This window comes from Amblyomma mixtum, chromosome 8 (genome assembly GCF_055824585.1).
Source record: "Amblyomma mixtum isolate Tamu chromosome 8, ASM5582458v1, whole genome shotgun sequence".
NCBI lineage: Eukaryota > Metazoa > Arthropoda > Arachnida > Ixodida > Ixodidae > Amblyomma > Amblyomma mixtum.
The window spans coordinates 22,587,659-22,612,341 of record NC_143019.1 but is presented as its reverse complement, the minus strand read 5'-3'; the positions used below and the strand labels follow the sequence as shown (position 1 = coordinate 22,612,341).

At 46.0% G+C, this 24,683-nt stretch overlaps 1 protein-coding gene across 1 annotated transcript in view; it reads left to right on the top strand.

The window, feature by feature from the left end:
• Nucleotides 1-19,883, top strand: part of Alk (Anaplastic lymphoma kinase) — a 120,522-nt gene extending 100,639 nt beyond the window's left edge. The window contains exons 21-26 of the mRNA XM_089556813.1: nt 6,041-6,170; nt 7,819-7,916; nt 9,125-9,217; nt 10,599-10,785; nt 12,941-13,189; nt 14,689-19,883. Coding sequence (XP_089412939.1) covers nt 6,041-6,170; nt 7,819-7,916; nt 9,125-9,217; nt 10,599-10,785; nt 12,941-13,189; nt 14,689-15,000 — 1,069 coding nt within the window. The 3' untranslated portion in view covers nt 15,001-19,883. The remainder of the gene's footprint in view (nt 1-6,040; nt 6,171-7,818; nt 7,917-9,124; nt 9,218-10,598; nt 10,786-12,940; nt 13,190-14,688) is intronic.
• Nucleotides 19,884-24,683: the final 4,800 nt, after the last annotated feature.

Here is a 24,683-nt window from a genome sequence, read left to right as displayed (position 1 = left end):
CCACCTGGGACGCATCAGATTTCGTAAAAAAAGTTCTAATGTATCTCCGATGTTGGTGGCCCTTACGGGCCGCTTCATCTGCTTTTTCATTAGCCTGAATGCCACAGTGAGCAGGTACCCACTGAAATGTTATGCAGTGGCCTGCGGCAATAGCTAAATGATGTAGATATCCGATGTCCAGGGAAACTGGCTGGTGGTTCGTTTTCTTCAGCAGGTTGGCCAGGATCTGAAGAGATGCTTTCGAATCGGTGAAGATAACCCAACGGTCGGCGGTACGGCGCAGGATGTAAGAAACAGCTTCCTTAATGCCGTGAAGCTCAGCTGTCGTAGAGGATGTCCTCCGCTGCAGCCGGTAAGAAAGGGCATGGCCTATTGAGGGCACATAAAGGCCACATGAAGAGGTTTCTTTAGTAGTTGAGCCATCGGTGAAGATATGGGTGTGCTGCCTATATTCCTCCGTTAAGTAGGTGAGAGTAGTTTGCAGAAGAGCTGCCTGTGGCATGCGGCTCTTTGCATTCACACCTGGAACAAACTTCTTCACCTTTAGAGGAGAGAGTGTCCATGGAGGAAAGGTCAGAGGTAGTAGTTTCTGTGGCTGATTAATAGTAGGGATGGGCAGGAGCTGCACTGCCTGGCCAAAGCTAGAGTTGCTGTGAGTTAGGTGGACACGGTGCAGGAAGTGCTTCTTCCCTTGAAGAACATGGCGGAGATGGGTACGCATAGTTTCCTGGGCGGCAATCACCTCTAGTGGGAGACATCCTGCCTCCGCTACTGTTCCTGATGCAGAGGAACCCTTTGGGAGGCCAAGGCATATTCGCAGGCAGTTGTTCCGTGCGGCAACGAGATACTTATTGCTTGATGTAGATAATCTTTGAAACACTGGTAGACAGTAGCGCAAGGTTCCTTCAACGTAGGCTTTTTCAAGCAGAAGCATTGATCGGCCGTTGCTACCCCACCTTGTTCCCGCCATGAACCTAAACACTTGCGATGCTGCAGTGATCCTCTCGCGGAGTTTTTTGATCTGAGGTGTCCATGACAGATTATAGTCGATTACAACACCCAGGAATCGCTGAGATTGTACATATGGTAATGATCGTCCGCCTAGGAGCAGCGGATATCGGGTCATCATTTTTCTTGTAAACGCCATTGCAACACTCTTTTCTGGCGAGAGACGAAGACCTCTGGAAGTCAGGTACATCGAAATGTGCAATAGCGCTCTCTGTAGACGTTGCTGGGTGATATAGCGCGAACGTGATGCGGTCCAGATGCAGATATCATCAGCATAAATTGTTATACGGACCCCTCGCGGAAGGTTTCTTCTTATGTGTATAAGGGCAATATTGAACAGGAGAGGGCTGAGCACCGCTCCCTGTGGTACATCCCGACAGCCGTTTCCCTAGACATCAAGGCCGCCTTTGACTCTGTCTTTCACCATGCAATACTCGCCGCCTTTGCCAGTCTTGGCCTTGGAGGAAAGCTATACAAATGGATTGGGCATTATTTGAAAGAACGGCAAATTTTTATGACCACTCCAAACGGTCCAACACGCTTTCACGCAGTAGAGAGGGGCCGAAGAAGAACTCGTGCATCTATGTCGATTCTTCAAGCACGATCCGCTACCGTGATCCGCTTCCGCGAGACGCCACTGAGCGTGCGCAGTACGCCCTGAGGGCGACAGATGGCGCCACGTGCCCGACAGCTGCGTACGCGCCTGCTGATCACGGTAGCGGATCACGGATCACGCTATGCAATATCTCTCTATTGGCAAACTATGGCATTCTAAAGTCAAAGACACCACTCTTACCGAAAACGGAGCTTTTATAGGCTTGAAATCATAAAACAAACACAATATACTAGTGTCGCCATCACCGGCCGACTTCGCAACTAAACTGCATGCTGTGACATCGAATTCTCTGCCTCGGATCAAAGAGGCTATGCTACACCGGTATTCACTTTAAAAGTGCGGCAACCGATGCTTCGCGGCGTAGTCGTCACGAGTTAGAGCCGAGTGGCGGGAAAAAATTTTAATTAAATGTTCTCAGGAATATGTTCTTCTTTTGCAGCCTTGCAAACGGTTAACATACACAGAAAGGTAAAAAAAATCTACGTTTAATGAGAACAAATATTCATTAGTTTTCTTCATGTGTCTTCAATGTATGCAGTGAAATACTACCTAAACAAACGTCAGTTGAATAAACTTTTCAGTTAAATGAACTTCTGCGAAGTGTATCACCGAAATTACTTCGAATATAATGCAAATGTGTTTCAGCTCAACGAATTTCAGGACACTGCAATATTTCAGTTCAATGAACATTATGGTAAGGATTAACGTACCACTTCTAAGTCAGAATTCTTCGTAGAGAAAGACATGCAGCAATTTTCGCGCACGAAACTTCGGACACTGCAATTCTGAAACTGGCGTAGCTTGCGAAACTTCGCACCGCCATTCGTTCACTCTTTAAGCTCTAAGATTACATGTCTACGTTAGTCTGACGTGGATACGCAACTTGAGCAGCAGCCAAGTTTGTAGGCTAGAGCATTTGTCTCCCTGTCAGTTTCAGAAGCAAGTCGAGAAAGAACCATTTTCCTTAAAAAGTGACTCAAGAAATTCAGTAAGGAATACGCTACTCGCTAACATGTAGATAGCAGTTTAAGGCTTTATCCCACCAGCAGACGCACAAAAATAAGGTGCATAAAGGCACAGACAAATGCGGCCAATTTACGAAGTGGGCAATGCTGAATACAAAAGTTCAGCTGAATATTAGTGCATTATATCAAAATAACCAAGGGCACAATACATGGGTGGAATGTCTGTTATTACATAACTGTCCCCAAGAACATTTAAACGCTTAAAACTTGCTTCAAATCGTCAAAATGTATGGCTGAGTGTTGATCCTAATTCAGTGCACAATTTCTTAAGGCACCCAGAAGCTAGTTCAAGTGGAACTTCACTGTGGTAGCAAACTTACTGACGCGCACGTCTTATGAATGTAAAGCAAGCAATGTTTTGAGGCATAAAGGCAGTTTTTAGGAACTTCAATAGCAGAACGCTGCGTCAGCCACGTCATCTTGTCATACGCGACGGAATGAAAAGAAAGCGAGTAGATTTGCCTTTGGAAATAAAAATGGACGAAATGATTTCAGCATAAGCTTCGGCAACAAGTTACAGGTTATGTCCGGAGGTTGGTGTACTAAGCTCTTTTCTAATAGGAACTTGTGGCTCCTATTCAACGCTTTGGCAGCGTGCGATCGCCCTAGTCCGCAAACGGAGATTTTTCATATGCATATACTCTCCTATAGCTTTACGCAGACGCTTCACGACAAGTATTATCAAACTATCGAAAGGCACAAACCATACTTCGAATACACTTGTGAAACAGGAATTTCGTAGGGCGCGGAATGGGTCTGGTTCTGTCGAGCCTGACATGGTATTTAAAACCTTACCATTCACTCGCAGTACTCTTACAGAGCATTGACTTGGAACATATGGCTCACCATGACAAGATTTAATACAGTGCAGCAGACGAGAGATGATGACCTCGCAACACAGCGCTCGTATAATGTGGTCACCGCCCCTGTCTACTGCGCTGCTTTCAGTCTAGCTACTCGGAGTGGATTCTACGAGAAGGCAAACGTAGCTGAAGGCGGCAGAAAGTTAGATGGGCGGATGAGATTAGGAAGTCTGCGGGGATACGGTGGCCGCAGCTGGCAAGGGACAGGGTTAATTGGAGAGGCATGGGAGAGGCCTTTGCCCTGCAGTGGGTGTAGTCAGGCTGATGATGATGATGATGACTCGTGCACAAAAACGTGAGCTTGAACGACAGTCACTAAGACTAGTGCGCCGCATGCTTTTAGTCCCAATGAGCCCTTAAACTCCCTTGGACGTCCCATGGACGTCCTAAACGTCCACAGGACGTCCAAGGGAGTTTCAGCGCCCACCGGGTGTGTAGTCCGAAGAAAGATACTGTGGGAAATTCAGGCGCCGTCAAGAGACAGCGTACATGGGATACAAGTTGGATGAAGAATACAAGTGGGGTGGAAAAACTTGAGAGGAATGTCAGGAGCGCTATGTGACAACAGCGTGCAAGCTTAAAGGATGGTGCTGAGAACCGCATGATGTATGCGAACGATGTATGCGATGCATATGCATCAACTCTGAATCGAAATAACGCCATTAGGACGGAAGTGACTGAGGTGAGATTGCTTAGAAGAGTGTGTAGAGTGACAAGGAAGGATCGATTTTGGGTGATCATAACTGGACACGGTTAAGGTAGCAAGCATAAAGTGAAGCTATAGGAGACGGGGCTCCGTTAACTTAGTCATGTGAGGAAGAGTGACTGCGGATATATCGGGAAAAAGGGTTAATTATGGACATCGAAGCAAAGAGGGCACGAAAATGATTGAAAAATTGATTTGTGTATTTGCTTTGGGAAGAATAATATGGCACTGCCATTAGCCTAACCGCACCGCCATCGCTCAGAGTGAAAGCCTGCTCAGCCCGACCGACCACGGACTGTGTTTTCTCCATTGACCTAAGCGCTCACCGAAGCCCCTGTTACAGTTTGTTTACTTGTTTCTTTTGAAACGCAGTCAGTCTCTTTTGGGGCTTTTACAGGAATGACGAAAAATACATCCTCGAGCACAGTTTTACGGCCTTTCCATTGAATCATTAACAAAGGACGAGAGAACTTATCCTAATGGATTTCAGGGAGAAAAATTTGTCTGGCGATACAGTTGAGGACAAAAAGAAGTGGAAGCCAGCCATTCGAAACAGCCGCCCCACATTAAAAAAAAAAAAAAGAAGATATAAGTTGCAGAAATGAAATGCGTGCCTGAAAGCGCATTCGTTTATTTAAGCCCAGAAAACAGTGCACGTCTAGAACTTCGCTTTATTCCGCATTTCCGACTTGAGGCAGTACACGAAGATGTCTCACAAGTGAGAGAGTAACAGCTGTTGTGATCTGTCTTGACCAAAGCGCAATCGATAACCACTCACGGCTGACCATGACTTCTGCGCATAGTCATCTCCTCGTAGAGCTCGTAGCTTCCTCGATTATGCCTGGGCGGCCCAAGCCTAACGGTTGCACTTAAAGCACATTTCTCACGCGTGCAGACATTTCAGTCCGAACCTAATTTCAAATCATCGCATTAGTAGAGCATTCGCTAAAATCATCCTCGCAACAGTAAGCCATTCAATACAGCGCGCGTTGCTTTACGTCCAAAACCATACCGGTTTTCTCAACACACATTTCGGCAGTCATGGTAATGTAGATCTACTGGGGCTTGGGAGCAAAAGTGCAAATTTGGGATTCTCTCTAGAACACTACCCTCGGACCCTCGACTGGGATCGCGGCTTGTTAACAAAAAAGCTGTCTTGGTTCAAAAGCGGTTTTTTGTAGGGCTAGCTCGTTCTACATTGTGAAGAAGACAAAACTGCGCTTAAATATAGGCACAGAAGCACAGAACGAGCGCAGGACTGCGCTAGTCCTCTGTACTTCCATCGTCTTTCTTCAAGTTTCAGAGCGCATTCTCATAAAGTGGTCTATAGACAGTCTATAGACTTCTTATAAACTCGATTGCCTTGCTATACCTGTTTCTTTTTGTCTATTTATAGTCTATAGACTGTCTATAGAGAAAAGTCTGCTAAAAGTGTATGGTCATAAATCTATAGATTGTCCATACACTTTATTGCATTTGTGTTGCCTATAGACTGTTCTCTTGGATTTGTCTATAGAGAGTCTATGGATTTTATAGAGACTGTCAAAAAAATTTTGTAAGGGCAGGTTTGTCTTTGCTTCTGGTTGAACACAGGTAGGCTAATACCTGCTTCACGCAGATGCATGCCACTTTGCAAACGTTTTGTGTGGCCATGTTGCCACACAGCACGGGCTTAAGGTAAGCCTTGAGCCCATGTTAACTGACGCCGTTTGTGAGCTGATTCAAAGACAAAATCCGCCGCCGCCTCAGTACCGCGCTTGTCTTGTGTTGGAAGAACGATTACTGCTGAAGTCTCACTTAGCCCCTCCTTGTTTCTGCGCAGCAAATTCAACCACCCAAACATCGTGAAGTTCATCGGCGTCTGCTTCGAGAAGATGCCGCGCTTCATTGTGCTCGAACTGCTCCCTGGCGGAGACCTCAAGTCTTTCCTCAGGGAATCACGGCCCAAACCGGTGAGAAGGAGTTTGCCCTGTGTGCATTACTGAAAGAAGGCCTCATTGAGTTCCATCACACGCTGTAATCGTACGCGCAAAATACTGTTCTCGTTAGTGTGCTAAGTTCGAGCCTGCTACAATGTGGGCGCCTCGGGCAGTTTTAATGAACAAAATGCATTATATGGTTACATTCTGCCTTCATCTGTGTGGCCTCACGCTACCCAGCTTTCCGTACCCCGCGGATTTTTGTCTATTGGTCCGCCAATTGTGGTCTACAGGTGCGCGCCTGTGCAGGCTGGCCAGTCCTCTGCACCTGTGTTTATCCTGAGCAAAAGTGTACCTGACGTCCCTGTACAGTCGCCAAACACCATTAAACCGGCCAACGTCCCTTATACAGCTACGGCTCTGATTCGCGTGCTTCACTGGCAGCCCACCCCACCAATACTGGTAGTATGCATAACGCAGGAGTACCTACGTATTTACAGGCACAGATGGTAGCTCCGAGGATTACATAGTCTTCCATCGGAGCTCCGTCGACAGAAGCGTAAAAAGAAGGTGCTTTATAGATAAATGAATGCCCTGCGGCATTTCATGAAGTAGCCTAATCAAGGCGTAGCACCGGCTAGCCCATAGGATTGTTGACAGCGCTAGCTGTTACTTTGAAGTTTCCCGGGCACAGCGTGTTTGTAGGCATCGTTGTCGTCGTCGTATTAGTTGTAGTCAAAAAGCTTCCGTGAAGCTCGGTGTGACCGGAAGGAGGGTTGCAGGACGGGTACCCTGCAGGGAGTGACAATCAACGGGGGTGCGGTCACGTGGCCGCCCCGTGCCCACAAACCGTACCTTGCGCCTCACGCTAACTTTCCCAAACATGCGAAAGTTCCTGGGATGGGCTTGTTTGTGTTCGCAGTCATTTTGCGCTCCTTTAGCTGACTGTGACTCGCGGGGCGGTGTCAGGATCCCGCACGGACATCCAGCACGGGTTGCATATTTTCGAGTGTGGTAAATGTTACATATGGCGCTAATTTGCCGCAGCATTATCACAAGCATGCTCGCCATTCATTTTCCTTTTTCTGCAAACACTGTATTGGGTAAACCACCTTTCTAAACTGAAAGCTTCCTGCGATGTAAGCTTGGTTGTCACCGGGGCGTCTACGTTTGTCGCAGGCAAGCAACATAAAGAAACCTCATCGAGTCTGTAACGTATCACTTGTGGTTGCTGTTATTTTTTATCACTTATGCTACTTTCCTACGTGCAGTAACGAATGACGTAAAATATTCAAAAATATTTTGATTATCGAATCCTTGTAAGGTACTGTAATGTAAATATTGAAGGCAATGGTTTATTCTCTTCGATGTGCAGCAAAATCATTCTTTTGTAGTGTTTCCATCTCTCACATCGAACAGTTACGACTTCCGTAGAAAACCGATGGGTAAGGCTTTTGACGAAAGCAAAGGAGTTAGTAGCAAAAAAAAAATACAAGCCTGCGGATGGGAGATTTGCGGACTGTTCACGTTTATAGAGATATACAAAAAATACAAAATATACAAAAAATTCGTTCATAAAGTTTTTCCTATTAAAAATTCCTTTATCCAGAATTGTTTGGCATGATCGTTTACAAGCCACGGAACTCGCTGGGCGAATCAATAACGTTTTCATTTCCTACAGAATGTCCCACCGAGTCTCACAATGACGGATCTCCTGAAGCTAGCCATCGACGTGGCGAAAGGTTGTCAGTACCTGGAAGACAAGCATTTCATCCACAGGTGTGGCCTCCACTTCTGTTTCTTTTGCGACTAAAGAAGAAGTAATTGAGTTTTTATTTGTGTTCCTACTCATGCAGGCATGTGTTCCCTATAGTACTCCGTGCAGTGTCACCCACAACGACAGTGTCTTATTAACTATGTCCTATTATGCTAGTTCTAGCATCTGTACGTCCGCTACACGAACGAGGTTCGTAAAGGTGCCTAATACAACGGCCCCAATAATTACGACACAAACAGCTATTTAAACAGTTGTTGATAGCAGATTAACAACTTCAAATGCAAAGGTCCAGCTTTTACAAAAATGGTCTACAGGCAGTCTATAGACTTCTTATAGACTCTAGTGCCTTCATAAGATATTTATTTTTTCTATTCTTAGTCTATAGACTGTCTATAGACGAAAGTCAACTAAAAGTGTATGGCCATAAGTCTATAGATTGTCTATGGACTGTTCTCTAGGATTTGTCTGCAGAGAGTGTACAGACTTTGTAAACAAGTCTATGAACAGTCTATAGGTTATCTGAAAAAAAATTTGTACTGGAGGGATTAACCTAATGGCGCTGTCTAAGGTTAATATGGCTTAATTTGGTTTTGTAAATGCTTACTCTGGTGCTGTGTGTACATTGAGTGAGCAGGTCCACGCCCCGAGGTAATTCAAGAAACTAGATACTCTCAGCACATTCACTGACAACGTCTAGACCATTATCAAAATTGTCTATAGACTGTCCACAGACTTATAGACTCTATTGCTTTACAACAGATACTTCCTTTCGTCTAATAATTGTCTATAGACTGTCTAAAGATAAAAGTTCACTGTAAGTGTACAGCGATAATTCTATAGATTGTCTATAGGCTATTTATAGGATTTGTATCGCCTATGAACCAGTCTATAGGATTTGTTGATAGAAAGTCTGTAGACTTTATAAACAAAGGTTTATAGACAGTCTATAGTGTGTCTACAGAAATTTTCGTAAGGGGAGGTCCTCGGAGACTATTTCCCCTATTGAATGAGCTTGGTAGCAAAGATACTGCATGTTTTTTTTTTTTTTTGAGCTACTGGTTATAAAACGCAGATTGCACCCTTCCGCCTCGTGCAGGAAACGAGAAATTAGGAATACATGACAAAATCGTTCCTGTCGATGGAACGCGAGAGGCCACGAAGGAAAAAAAGTAACGGTCTGCTCTTTCTGCTTTTGTTTTGTATTTAATAGAGACATAGCCGCACGCAACTGCTTGCTCACAACCAAGGGACCAGGGAGGGTGGTCAAAATCGCCGACTTTGGCATGGCCAGAGACATCTATCGGTGAGATGTTCAACTATGCGTTCTTGCCTTTTCCGCCCGGAGCGCTCAAACTATGCTTTCGCAGAGAAGTTCCCGTTGTTCTGCTTTCCCGAAATTTCTGCGTCCTACACTTTCCAGGTGCAGTTTTACTCTTCAGTGGAATCTGGGGAGTGATGTATCAAACACATTAGGGAACGAAGTGGCTGTTTAGAAAACACTCTCAAGATACATATGCACCTTCAGTGACAGGAGCTGTAGAAATTGTAACAGAGTACGGTACGAAAGTTTTTGCGGCGTAAACGAGCTCCTAGCTATATGCGCCTGTTACCGTTGCAAACGTGAAGTCGCTTGTCGGAACTCGGAAAGGTCGAATTCAGGACCTATGAAACACATCCATGATTTTGTCGAGTACAAACGCCCTCAAAACTAGCAAGCGTTTTGAAAAGTACAAAACTCGCCATGTAGAACAAGTGAGGCATGCCTTCTGAAAGGAACTTTTGTGGTGCTCGCCTACTGCGCTTGGAATCACAGTCTACGCGCAGCGGAAATTCGCAGAAGCTATTGGTGCAGTCAACAATCAATTTGAATCTATTGCGCAGGATGCGCTTCTTGTTCCTGAGCACAAGAAACAATAAGAAACCGCCGCAGAGAAATAGTGGAGGAGAATGAAGCTTCTTTGCTCGGACGTACAGCGAGACACTGTCTGCAGTTCGGGCAGAATGCTGTCTCAGGTACATTTGTCTTACCTGCGATCAACACAGAACTGGGCATGCACATGATGTCACTATTCTGAAAACACAATAAACCAACTTGTGCGTCCGCAAGCGCTCACAGCGTGTACGACTCATGGTCTTCAAAAGCCCTTCACCAAGTGTCCACTGAAGGTGCAACAGGATTGTTCTCGTAAGCAGTTTCTATTATCACACTGTGCCAAAAGACGACAGTAGCACTCGTGTGACTGTCCCAACTGCCAAACGTTTTATAAGGAACGCGTCAGTTACAGCATATGAGCTCTTTTCTCCAGAAATGAGTCGTTCAGCAAAGCCAGCATTCCTACAATTCACGAACTCGCACTCTCTGTTGGCCTCAAATAGCGAAAACCGCGTAAATTGAGAGGAAACTATGAAGTGTTGTAACACGCTGTACAAATATGTTGGTAGCGATGGCCTACTCTTCCCATGTGCTGCAAAACATCGCTGCTAAAATGCTTCCTACGCTTACATCGGCTACTTATAGCGCATACAGAAAAATCAGCTGAGCGAACCCAAGAATCGAAATTTCCACTGTATATTAAATGTTCAGCGCCTCGCAGAACCTGGCGGCAGTCGCGTAAACTGGAAATGCTGGTCTAATTTTTTTTTTGGCGCCGAGTATGCTCGAATCACCCGTGCCGTTTCCACAGGGCGGACTACTACCGGAAAGGAGGCAAGGCGATGCTTCCGGTCAAGTGGATGCCGCCCGAGGCCTTCCTGGACGGCATGTTCACCAGCAAGACGGACGTGTGGTCCTTCGGCGTGCTGCTGTGGGAGGTCATGTCCATGGGATACATGCCGTATCCGGGCAGAGGCAACCAGGAGGTCATGCAGCTGGTGAGATTACTCATCGGGTACATGTTGTACCTGATGTCCCCAAAGGTGTCCTTGGCGAATTCTGACCCTTTGTCTGTCGTTACCGGGAGGGCAGGCCAGTAAGTTGGGCGATGACAGCCTTACACCTCATGTCCCTAAAGGTGTCCTTAGCGTATTGCGACCCGTTGTCCGTCCTGACCGGGAGGACAGGTCAGTAAGTTGGGCGATGACAGCCTTGCACTTCGTGTCCCTGAATGTGTCCTTGGCGAATTTCAACCCGTTGTCCGTCCTGACCGGGAGGACAGGTCAGTAAGTTGGGCGATGACAGCCTTGCACTTCGTGTCCCTGAATGTGTCCTTGGCGAATTTCAACCCGTTGTCCGTCCTGACCGGGAGGACAGGTCAGTAAGTTGGGCGATGACAGCCTTGCACTTCGTGTCCCTGAATGTGTCCTTGGCGAATTTCAACCCGTTGTCCGTCCTGACCGGGAGGACAGGTCAGTAAGTTGGGCGATGACAGCCTTGCACTTCGTGTCCCTGAATGTGTCCTTGGCGAATTTCAACCCGTTGTCTGTCCTGACCAGGAGGACAGATCAGTAAGTTGTACGATGACAGGCTACTCCATAGCAAAGGATGCATGGCACAAAGTTCATTACCCACTGAGGCAAGCAAAGCTTAGAAGTGTTAGCATCAGCCTAGAGACTCTAGACTTTGCTATTTGCTGAGGATGTGGACACCAGAAGAAAATGGCAGAAGCATGTGTTCACCTTCTCTGAGCTTTTATCTAGCCAGAAGATCCTCGTAGGTAAACAAAATCGCGAGGATGTCTTCATTCCGCAGTTATTAACGTAATGAACACTGGATTATTACGTTAGAGAAAAAGGTTACCACATGCCTAAAATTATTTACAGAAGTCTACCACACCATTCCTCAGCTCTCAATTTTTCATTTAACGTTAGATCTTGAGACAGCATTGAACTACATGCTGAAGTCAGTATCAGCCAAAACTTTTTCACTTGGCACGTGATGTATGCAGTCGTCCCGTCACGGCATAAGTGAAAGCAAAGGTGTTCACCTATAAATTAACCAGCACTAACTCTCCTTCAGTTCTATTTAGGTGTCCGTCGTCACATTTCTTTTTTACATTTCTGGTACTAAGCACCACGAAGTGGCCGTGGTTTTATTTTTCTCTTACCCTCTTCTGTGTCTCAAGAAGTCAAAAGCTTCACGACTACTCCTTTCAGTTGTCACCCCAACTTCCTTCAGTGTCTTCATAACTACTCATTTCAGTCATCATTGCAAATTTGTTCGGTGCCCAGGAGGAGTAAACGCCTTCAGAACTACTCATTATTTGAGAACCCCTACTTCCTTCTTTGTCAACAGTAAGTCAGTATTCACAACGATTTACTTTAGTTGTCACCAGAACTTCCCTCTGTGTTCATTGAAGCCATGACCTAACACCATGTCTCAGTCTACGCAAGCTACCCAGCGCTAAAAACACATTGGCGTTGAAGGTGTTCCACTAGGACCTCGAAACAAATTTAAGGGGGCACTTTGACCATCTAAATTGCATGAGGCAAAAGGCCAATTAGTTGATGACTAACTAGTCATGATTGTTTAAGGACTAACTAGCTATGACTGGTTAATGACTAACCAGTCATGACTGACTAGACATGACTGGTTAATGAGTCATATGTGTTTAATGACTTACTAGTCATGACTAATTAGCTGATGACTGTTTAATGACTAGTAAGTCATGACTGATTAGCTGATGACTGGTTGATGACTAGTTAGTCATTACTTGTGACTAGTCATGACTTTTACTTCTAATGTAACGGAGATGTCATCATCATCGTCAGCAGCAGCCTGACTACACCAACTGCAGGGCAAAGGCCTGTCCCATGTCTCTCCAATTAACCCTGTCCTTTGCCAGTTGCGGCCACTGTATCCCCGCAAACTTCTTACTGTCATCCGCTCACCTAACTTTCTGCCGCCCCCTGCTACGCTTGCCTTCTCTTGGAATCCACTCCGTTACCCTTAAGGACCAGCGGTTATCTTGCCGTCGCATTACATACCCTGCCCAAGCCCATTTCTTCCTCTTGATTTCAACGGAGATGTATGAGCCATGAAAGGCTTTCGCCTTAATACAGTGCGACTCTTGTTTCCCTCTCCTCGCAGGTGACGTCGGGCGGCCGCCTGGAGCCCCCTGCCAACTGCCCGGGGCCTGTGTACCACGTGATGACGCAGTGTTGGCACGCGACGCCCGAGGAGCGGCCCTCGTTCGGCACCATCCTGGAGAGGCTGGGCTACTGCATCCAGGACCCGGATGTGGTCAGCGCGCCACTTCCGGTCTTCCACCGGCCGCCCTCCATGGAGAGGGACGCCACCGTCATGAGGCCGCCCAACGCCGACAACGTATGCTTGCAGGTACGTGCAAGATCCTCGCTTCTATACTCAACCGCACAAGGTTTCTTCGCTAGAGACCCCCGCCGCGGTGGCTCAGTGGTTACGGCGTTCGGCTGCTGACCCAAAAGACGCGGGTTCGATCTCGGCTGCGGCGGCTGAATTTCGATGAAGGCGAAATTCTAGAGGCCCGTGTGCTGTGCGATGTCAGTGCACGTTAAAGAACCCCAGATGGTCGAAATATCCGGAGCCCTTCACTACGGCGTCCCTCATAGCCAGAGCTGCATTGGGACGGAAAACCCCAATAAACCAATCTTCGCTATAGACATCATTTCTCTAGAAGCGAGTAAAACTCAACCATTTCTTCGTCCTGATTGAACCACAATGCTCGCATTCTTGACCCGCGTAGTGTTCAGTCAACTACACCCGTCACGCAACACGGAACATGCACACGATCTCCGCGAAATTCACACAAGCACTTTCTTCAGCCAACTAATGATCGCAACTATGGATGGCGTGATAAAGCTAACTGTCCTAAATTTCCCGAAAGAAGGGAAGATGCAGGACACATTTTTAGGGTTGTGAAAAACGCACTTTTTCAGGACCGAATCAAAAACGAATAATGCAGATTCGAATACGAACAGGGTAGCAAAAATATCGTAGAAAACGAATTTAATTGTGACATAACAGAATCGAATACATCCGCCGCGGTGGCTCAGTGGTTATGGCACTTGGCTGCTGACCCGAAATACGCGGGTTCGATCCCGGCCGAGGCGGTCGAATTTCGATGGAGGCGAAAACCTAGCGGCCCGTGTACTGTGCGATGTCAGTGCATGTTCAAGAACTCCAGGTGGTCGAAATTTCCGGAGCCCTTTCCTACGGCGTCCCTCATAGCCCAAGTAGCTTTGGGACGTTAAATCCCCATAAAACATGAACCGAATACGAATGGATTATTTTCAGGAATATTCGCGACTATTTCGAATATTCGTACTAAACTAAGAATCGCACTAAACATCGAAGTGCTAGTAGAGACGGTGCGGAACAGCGTTCTGACGGAGTTACAGTTACAGCTGACGAAACACGCAGCACTGATCTCGACTAGGAGGGAATTCAACAACACTAAGACAGTATAGCAAGTGAATTCTATGAATGCCATGCCATGCATACTGGAAAGTTACCAGTGGCAACTGATTGCAACAGCGAATAGACCAACGACACATCTCGGCGGTAAGGGAGGTGAGAACTACGTAAGCCATGGCCTCCGAGATCGTGGATGAAGTGTGTCTTATAAAACAAACTGCCTGAGCATGCAGAAAAGCATGGCGATACCAATGTTTCAATATCGTGCTCCACAGGAACTCTTAGAATGTGTATCATGACCTTGGGAGTTTTGGTGACAGCTTTATCATTGTTTCAAACATTCAAAACAGCGCTGCTGCGATACACCGGGCTCTGTCCTTATCCATTGTCCTTCGCCATAATCAGTGACGTCACTCTATAACTCTGTGACGAAACTTGCGCAGGTCTACCGGTCCGAGAGGTCCGAGGTCCAGTCCCCAGGCTCCGAGGACTACCTGATACCGATGCCGTCTTCGAATTACTCGCTGAGCACGGAGCGAACAGAGCTCCAATCGGCTTCGTCGTCCCTCGATTCCATGGACAAGCTGCTCGGCAGCGGCGGAGGTGCCGGAAACGGCAACCAAGGCAGCGGAAACGGCTCCACGCACGAGAAGCAGGCTACGTGGGAGACCAGCTTCACCACGACGCCGCCGGACGAGCTGCCCATTCGAGCCCCACTGAAACAGCCGTACTCCAACGTCGCGCTCAACTGTTAGTGGCGTCTCTCCAAAGGACCAGTGTGACACGATGGAAACAAGGCTGGCGGAAGTCTCTGTGACTTCCTTTTCAATGGCGGGGGACGGTACACACCTCTCTGCCGATGCTGCCGGAATTTTCAGGGGTTAGGGGAACTGAGCAGCGTCGCTCTGAGCCTGATCGCTGCCAGGAACAGCGCAGAGGGCACGTGCTTTAGAGTACGGATTGCAGACAGCGGATGCGTGCACTTGTTGGTCATGTGACATTAAGGCCAAATGCCATAGCTCATGCGATGCTAGTGGATACGTCTCATACATCCTTCAAGCTTTGGTGCGAACACATGGTGGCATTTCCTGCACTGAACTTCGCATAGGTGAAATGGTTCATGCGAAAGTCATTCTTTGCAAGGACTTGTTTCAGATTTTTGCGTAGCAGGTATACCTTGCTCGTCCAGACGGTAGGGTTTCAATAGGCCAGCCACTGTCTCATGCATGCGTGAAGGAAAAAGCTAGAGCACTGATGAACGATCGTTTGAGTGCTGTTGTGAGTTGTCGATGATTCAATGCTTCTCGCACCAATGGTATGTCATCAATGTGTATTGGACTGTTCGAAGACCAAGCGCTCTTGTGTGATGTACCTAATGCCTCAGAGCGCGAACATTGCTCTTTTAGAGTTGGAAGAGCTACGTATGCTGACATGGTGCTCGCTTTAGTTGTTGAAGACTTGAAGTTGTGAATGAAGTGCTGCCGGGTTTAAAGTCGGCGTAAGAGTCTAATGACAAGCTGAGGTTAGCTTCACATGTGGTGTTCCGTGTCAACAGTGTCACGCAAACGCAACTGTAAAGAGCCATGCCATTTGTACCGTGCAGCTTACTAAGCCAAGCACGAAAAAAAAGAACGGAGAGGGCATGTGAAGGGTAGGAAACGCTCGTTTTTGTAACACTGCGGGCCAAATGCACATCAAAGTCGCATCGGTGAACCCCTGCGTAATGTCCTTTATTGACTAGAACAGGTATGCTCTCAATGTTCATCGGTGTACATACCTATGTGTAGGGCCCCCGAAACTTTCCTTGTGATCAAGTGAGCTTGGGTTTCGCTTCATATAATGTGTCGCTTGGAGAATGTTCACTCGCACAATGTTCGACCGCTGAATGCCATTACACTGGTCGCTTCACAGTGATGAACTGAAAGACGTCGCGAACCACGCTTCGCAAGAATGCTGGAAGGCGCCAGTGTGGTTTTGAGTCGCGCAGTCGTGTAAAGATTACGTGATCTGCCGTCACATTTGGCTCGCTTTATGCACTTGTACCGCGTGTATTCAGCCACACTGTGCAATGGCAGGCCCACTTGTGAGTTCATTGGGGCAGCCAGGACAGCACTGGTGTAGTTCTGGTGCCACTCGCTCTGATTAGGTTCCTTTGAAGACTCACACTGAGGTCGAAAAGATGGTTCCTCGTAACTTGTTACTTTGAGGAAAAGTAACAATCTAGTCTGTCCGAACATGCCCGCGAAATCACAGCGGATCTTGCCATGAACTCCTGGGTCTGCGCTGGCGTAGATATTTGTTTGGGTAAGCAAACAATGCTTTCGGGCAAAACAATGACATAATGATAACTTAAAGTTAATGTGGTTTCCGGTGAATCAATGAGGAAAAAGACACAGATACTTCCTTTGATTCCGTTGTGATTCAAATGAACGTCCTCTCATTAGCTGGACAGGCCTGCGCTTCAAAGTTCGGTCATTGAACGCCCTTAGTCCCAGCTTGTGTCGCTGATAGTTGTGTTCCTTTCAACGACACTCGTTTTTTGATCTCAGGGTTTCCGACGCGACTCCTTAGTTTCTTCTTGCAAACGACAACGTTCCTGGTAAAGAGAGAAGCTAGAATGTTAAAGCTCTTTACCCGACTTTCGCTGAGACGAGTGTTTGTCTTACACGACTCCACTTAAGAGCGCGATTTTGAGCAGCTTCTCAAGTGTAGCCCCATCACAACACACTCTCTCCTATTCTCCTTCACAAGTGAGAAAGGGAGATAGCCTCTCGTTATTATTTGTTACGTTATGTGTTTACTCGTCCTCTGTTACTGTGCTAGCCAGTTGATGGCACGAAGTGAAAGTCCATAGTACCTGATGTTTAACTCACGTACGTTGAGAAAGCTTTACCATAATGCTAGTCACTTGCGACGGAGACTACCGCCGCCGAGACTCATGTGCGTATCGGTGACGTCATTTTATCTGTAGGCTTAGCGTAAGAGCCGTTAGGTGAGCTGTTCATTCCCATCTTCTGCGTTTTGTTGTTCAGCTGTTCTGATTCGGTGAGTTCCGTACGTTGCTGCTCAGAGAAGTCACAGCAAAGGCGCCATGAATGCAAGGCATGTGAATCAATTCTTCTGAATTCAGCAAGTGATCTTTTTTTAATTGCCCTCCCCATATTAAGTTTTAAGAGTATATCGCTTTGGGAGTAAGTAATCGGCCTCGCAGAGGCGTGACATCAGAGATGTCATGCGGAACATGAATGCAATAGGTTGAGATAAAGAAATGTCGCAGAATAAAAGGCGGTGAGGTAAGTCTTATATCCACGCATTGGGCACTAAACACTCCATACAGTTCTCAAGTGGCAATCTTTGATTATTTATGAATTACATTCCCGTGCCGAAGGAGAGTCCACCTATTTCTTCCGGTCAGTTTTTCGGGTTGGAAAGATTTCTAACGAGTGTAGGCGATTACAGCAATGCGCGTACCAACGCAGGCTGAAAAATCGCCTTCGGAATCAGGAACATAACTGAAAATAAAACATTAGGTTTAGTCAAGTTACTGCTGGAGCGTGATGCACCGTCAATTGCTGGCGCCTTTGCTGTGGTCTCACCCTGTATTATTTTTTTCCCTTTCAACGCAGGCCGTTTCGCCGTGGATCTCTGAGGCCAGTGTTTTTGAAATGTGTGAAGCATGTTAACTGTGTTTTCTTAAGTCCCGCTGCATACATGCGCACATTGTCGTGCTGTTTCTTTTTAAAAAGTTAACCAAGGAAAACAAAAACAGGTCCTTAACTTGCTAAAACCTACACAGAGTAGCGTTTTTGCTAGTGCCAACAACATTGGTGCTTTGTGTTCCCGCCTCTGAGTAACGAATTTCACCTGAATATCTTTCTTTTTTTTTTTCATTGGCTCCGACTGAGATGCAAGAAAAAAAAAAAAAAAGCATGATCCCATCACGACAGGCTTTTAACGGTTCCAGTAAGCTAAGCCACAAACAGGTCATGTCCTCGTGGAGAATATGAAGATAGAAATATCTCCGTGAGGGAGCTTTTCAAAGTCACATTCAAAAAACGACCCCTGAAGTCTTTAGGAGTGCGTGTGATGCTATTGAGCATATAACCCTCCACGTGATGCAGCGTCGAAACGCGCGAGAAATGCAACGGTCCCAATACGTAGAACCTGTTGTGTATTGATGTCTCGTCTTCACACATGACCTTCATGTGTCGGCACAGTCTGCACCCACGACACTCAAATCGTCACCCATGTCGAGTATTCCGAACCCCTCGCACAGTTCGCAGCTGCAGTTGATATACAGCTCTTGGTCTTGGACGAACCGTCGAACCATTTCCTTCGGAGTTGCTGCCAATGTGCGGGTTCCTCTTTTCACGCGTCTCCCGTGGGGATTCAGATAGCCACCCTCCCGCTGTACCAACACCGGTTTTGCGAAATCGTTTTGTGCACCAGCGCCCGAGATTGAGTGACGTGCATGTGACGTCATCCTGTGTGTAGACAGTGATATCACCCCACCCCTCTCTACTGTCAGTGGTCCTCTAGAAGGTCTTGTCGACGCTCCAGGACATACTAGCTGTCCTCCAGATATCCACCTCGCAATGTGCGAGGAATTGTTTATACGCTGCGAAGTTGTTGTCGCAAGCAGGGCCGCTAAGTCTTGCGAAGAGTCCTCATCGACAGGGTGCTGAGTTTTTTCGGGTGCTACAAATGGTTCGATCCGAACAAGCCATATACTACGTGCACTTCTTTGTTTCTCTTTTTTTACTCCATCAATGACCACAGGATTAAACACGCCCAGGCATGCGGGGGCATGCGTAGAAGCGATGAGGATAGTGTGACGTCAATGACGTAGACTGCGGCTAAGCAAATGGCTGCAAGAAAAGCATTGTAAAGTATTCTCAGAGGTGTGAAGTCAAATGGAACTGTCCTGATCGCTTATGATCGGCTATGACATGCTTCTTCAAGCAATTCCCGGCCGCTGGTCCACATCGTTGTCTTGCTTGTGTACCAGTGTTTTGCAGTCCACGCTGCCTCCGACACGCTATAGTGTGTGATCTGTCAGCGCATAGATTACACTACCAGAGATACGTGCTGTGAAGTCATGTTCCAGCTTAAAAATACGGCCAGTAATAAAACAAAGCAGCAAAGAAAGCATGTCCCCGCATCCCTGGAAACATAAAAAGAAAAAGATGAATGTGAGTTGTGCCAAACTAAAAGAAGCAATGCCAGTTTAAAACTGTACAGCCTGAAGTAAGCTAGCCGGAAGGTATACAGTAGGTGTGAAGATGTGAGCCGCCTTTCACGAAGCGTTGCTAGTATATAGTCCATGTAGTTGCTTTCATCATTGTTGTGGTTGGTCTTGGACACTTTGTACGCCGATTGTTTGTGGTCCCGCGCTCACTTTTTTTGTTGCTGTTGTGTGCCCCGCTGTTTTGTACATACATAGACTTGAGCTAGTCAGTGGATCTCGAACGCTCTGTGTCGATTATCTTGTTTGTAAAGCACCCGTGGCGATGTAATGGTGTTCCTATACGCCGCTGTTCGGGCTTAACCACAGATCTCCCATAATCACATACGCACACGTTAACAAGAGAGACGAGGGGGGTACTTCGGTTCGAGGAATTAATGGACTTAAGCGGCACTGGTTATATATATATATATATATATATATATATATATATATATATATATATATATATATATATATATATATATATATATATATATATATATATATATATATATATATATATATATATATATATATATACCGACCATGTGAGCGAATGGCGTGACCTGAAAACGGCGTGTCGTCTAATGCGAGCGCAAGGCTTCCTGTGTTTCAATGCCAGCCACATCGCTCGCTTCACGATTGGACCCATTTGGAAGCCTGAAACCAGTTTTTTAAAGCGATATTTACAGCCTCAGTGTATTAAGGGGGCATGCAATGATGGTTGAAAGTCGCAGTTCCTTTATTCGCTACGATGTGGCGCCACTTACGGGGAGCAATTGGTTACGGCGCAACGCGAGCTGCTGACGTGACCACTGATTACTCCTCTACAAGGCTGCGCATCGAGAAGAAAAAAAATTTGAAAAATATGTTCACCCATTCCCCGTGGGGCGTCGCTAGTTACCGGTACTCTCCCTGTCCCCGGAGCAGGCACGAAGGCTAGAGAGTGTAAGAGAGGGAATAATGGGAAGTAGGAGAGGTCTTGATTTTCCCGAAACTGGCTGATGTGGCTGGCATTGAAGGAAAGGAGGCGGTACTGAAGCATTCTGCGATAAAAAAAAAATGTCATTTTTGTGCGCACACGTGGCGTCCGAATCACTGCACTGTGTGTTGTATATATCACACCCCACATAGTGTTATAAAACGTGCCGAATACTTATCTGGGGTGGTTTACAGTGCAGGTACTTAGAAGATACCTCATGAGAACTTTTTGAAGGTCTCCCAGGTACAGACATCAAAGAAAGGAGACGAGCATCAAGAATCGATCCAGTGAACAAAGAATATATGTGTTTGCTTTTATCAAAGAAAAGAGCCGCCTGGGGTAGTTTTCAGTTTATGCGTGACATAGACGTCTTCTAAAAGAACAGGATTGCCCCTTAACCAGGCAGCCTTAACTGACACGGTAAAAAAGGCGATGAGGTTCGATCTGATGAAACGCTTAATCACATATAGAGTTGAGCCTATCCATTAAAATGAGTTCCAAAACGAACAAAGAGAAATCTACTAATTAGATTTTTCTTTTTGTCAGGACTACAAATTTTATGAGGTCATTAAATTTAAAAAAAGACCAAAGTTTATTCCTGAAATTGAGCGGTACCGTCACTGCGTCGTAGTGAAGATTGCGCTTTGACACACGCTAAAAAAAGTCGGAATCTGATTTTAAATCGAATATCAGAGCCTAATCCACCAGCTTTTCATTTTATTGAATAAGGCAAACAGAGGGCAGGTCAACACAAACGTGAAGTCGTGGTCTTAAGATTTTGAAAGCATAAATGGTGTGGTTGGTGTGGCCATTTATTAGCCAGGCGGCATATGCTATCAAATTGGCTTTTGCTCAACAGGAGCTAATAAGAGCTTTCAACAAAGACGTTAAAACTCTCGTTATAAATTACGGTTGAACTAACATTTCTCGACCGAATTCCGTCGGCAACTCGGCGGCAGTACAGAAGCTTCTGCCAACGGCTCACGCCAAGAACACACACAAACCTCCCATGATGGCTGTCACTCCTCAAATCGTGCTCGCAAAAAGCTCTGTTAACGTTCTTAACGCTCACTTAATTTACTTTAACTAAACGACTGTTCCGGTGCTTAAGCCGGGACGCCAGCCTAAGTAAAGCCGCGAAGACTATGTCGCGGCTTGAGTGGTGCTGCAGCAGTTACTGCGCGTCATTTCAAAGTGAAACAAACAGCTTCTACTTGCCTTTTCTTTTTCCTGCCGATGGAGAGATAACGATAAAGATAAGAAAGAACGCCATCTAAGTGACGAATCTCTCTTTATTTTTCTATGACAAAGCAGTGAGACTATCGAGGCGAGGCTGATATACCCGTGATGTGGAAATATTTTCCGTTTTTACTGCCCGCAAGCCCACGCTAAAATATCCGGATGGACTTAACCCTAGAAGCGCACATAATCGGCCCAATGTTGCCCAATGGATGGTCTAACTCTGGTTCTTTGTTGGACCAACCACTGTAAATATTGCCAAAGACTGATCCAATATTTCAAATATTGGACCAGCCCAACCGGTTCAATATTGGCCCAATATTTTCAGTATTGGGCCGATTACCTGTACTTCTTGGAAAGTAGAGACTGGAAAGCACAGACATCGATCGAGGCCACATTTCGAGCATTTCAGTGGCGTGGTAACTTGTCGTGATATCCCGGCGACAATAAGAAACATTTCGTAATACCTTTTAAATCGCTGAATATCTCCTCATTCATTTAAGCACACAAAAAATAAAGACGCCTACGCAGTTAGTTCAGCTGTACATTATTGTATATGTTTAGCGACAACAGTGGATAAAGTAACTGCATGAACTAGCACAGATTTGCGAAATCAAATTGAGTATACTTATCTCATTTGAGGTTAATCGAAAGATTGTTTGTAAGAGGAGATTCTGTATTCAGTGAACGGTACAGAGAGGTCATGCACCACTTGCATCAAACCTTGGGCTCTATTTTTTAAATGCTTGAGCAACAAAGACTGAAATCAGAGCCCAATAATTCGATTAAAGTACCAAGTCCAACATTCTTAGACACAAATTCTGAGTACTGAAAAATTGCAAGGTACTGTGATAGAAATATTGAAGGTAATGCTCCATTCTTCCGATGTGAAGCAAAATCTTTCTCCTAAAGATTTTCCATCGGTCGCAACGAGCAGTTGAGACTGCCATAGCAAGCCAATGGGAAATTCTTTTGACGATAGCGAAAACGTTAATAGCGAAAAAAATGCAAGCCTGACGACGGGAGCTCTGCGTATATATTGATTGTTATAGTGAAATCTTACAATATAGGAAAAAACTGCGTGCACAAACTCTTCCCGTTCTCGTTCAAAAACTATTCTGTCCAGAACTGTTGGGTATGATCAGCCAATAATTAAATGCCGGCGTAGTAAAATCAAGAAACTAGGCGCCATATGCTTCTGGTCCTGTGCAACCTGACGTCACAAAAAGGGTAGTCGCCGGTTTTTTCGTTCTTTGGTAATCTCAACTGCGTTATTCTGAAAGCACGCAAGGTTGTTACGAAACAAACAGATGTATATCCAGCAGTTTGCTTGATGACCTTTGCATCTAGGCAAAAGCAGCTCGCGTGCTTGTGTCCAGTGATTGTGTCCGCTGTTCGTCGAATATGAACCCATATGCTTGGATGGGGCACACACAAAAATAACCGAGACAAGTTTCTAACGCGGGACCTTAAATAGTAATAAACTAAAACGGTGAACAATGATTGAGGTAATCCCACGGACAAAAATCTCCAAGAAATACACTATTGTCGTCGTGAAATGTGATCAACTGTTGCTTGCACTATATGACGCGATAACTGCGGCTGGGATATTTATTGCTTCGACGTCCTTGAAACCTTGCTTTTTTTTTTTCTGTGACGGAAAGTGAGGAGATGCTTTAACAAGGACAGTAAGTCTGTAAATACATAGGTGCTGCTCAGCGTAGTTCATTTTGTGTCGCGTGTTGTTTTTGTTTTGTGTTGTTTTTATTTCGTGATCGGTGAAAAATAAAGAAGCATGTTCATTACTACTGGTCTCATTCACTTCTCACAATTTCACGCGTTCACTCGTAATCCCGTCACGTCAGTCACGTCACTTCAGCCACGTCACGTCAGCCACGTCACATCAGCCACAGGCGTGATGGTCAAATGTGCTGTACGAGTGGCGATGATGATGATGATGACGAGTATCAACTAGCGTCACCTGTCGGCCACAGGTGGCGAACATTGCGTGAGACAATGAAGATATTTTCTCTTGTAACTGTGACAGTCTGCCCATAAGCTACCGGAACATGCTTCGGATAAAACAACAGGCTTTCACTTTGAATAAAAGCCGTAATTAACCTAATTCACAAGTTTTTTTCGTTCCGTAACAATTTTTAATTAGTGTAGTAGTACGCAAGTAGTTCGTAAGCCATTGTGTAACTGCAGGAGCTAAAATCAGCCCGAAAACAGCTTCGGCACACCTCCTATCCACCTGCAAACCGACATAAAAAAAATCAGCTTACTGCACAATGCGGGAGCATACGGGAGTGTTTACGGTGCTCGTCTGCTGACCCGAAAGACGCGGGTTCGATCCTTTGCCGCGCCTGCCGCATTTCGATGAAAGCAAATTGCTACACACGTGCGGTGTCAGTGCACATTAATGAACCTCAGGTGGCTAAATTTACCCGCACTGATCCACAATACAGTTTTGCTCATAGCCCGAGTCGCTTTGGGACGTTAAACACTGTAAAACCAAAGCATTATATATTAATTATAGCAGCTCGGGCTGAGACGTAAATAAGTTCCAAGTGTTTCCCTTATTGCTGGGAATTTTTGTTTATTAGTTTCTTCACCTTCTTAGCGCTAATAAATAGAAAAGTGTTGGCTTCCATGCTCTGTACAAAAATCTTTCGACAGTCCATAGACTGTCCGTAGACCTTTGTCTATATAGTTTCTAGACATTCTATAGACAAATCACATAGACTGGTCTATAGACAGCCCCGCCGCGGTGGCTCAGTGTTTACGGCGCTCGGCTGCTGACCCGAAAGACGCGGGTTCGATCCCGGCCGCGGCGGTCGCGTTTCGATAGAGGCGAAATGCCAGAACCCGTGTACTGTGCGATGTCAGTGCACGTTAAAGAACCCCAGGCGGTCGAAATTTCCGGAGCCCTTCACTACGGCGTCCCTCATAGCCTGAGTCGCTTTGGGACGTTAAACCCCAAAAAAGCA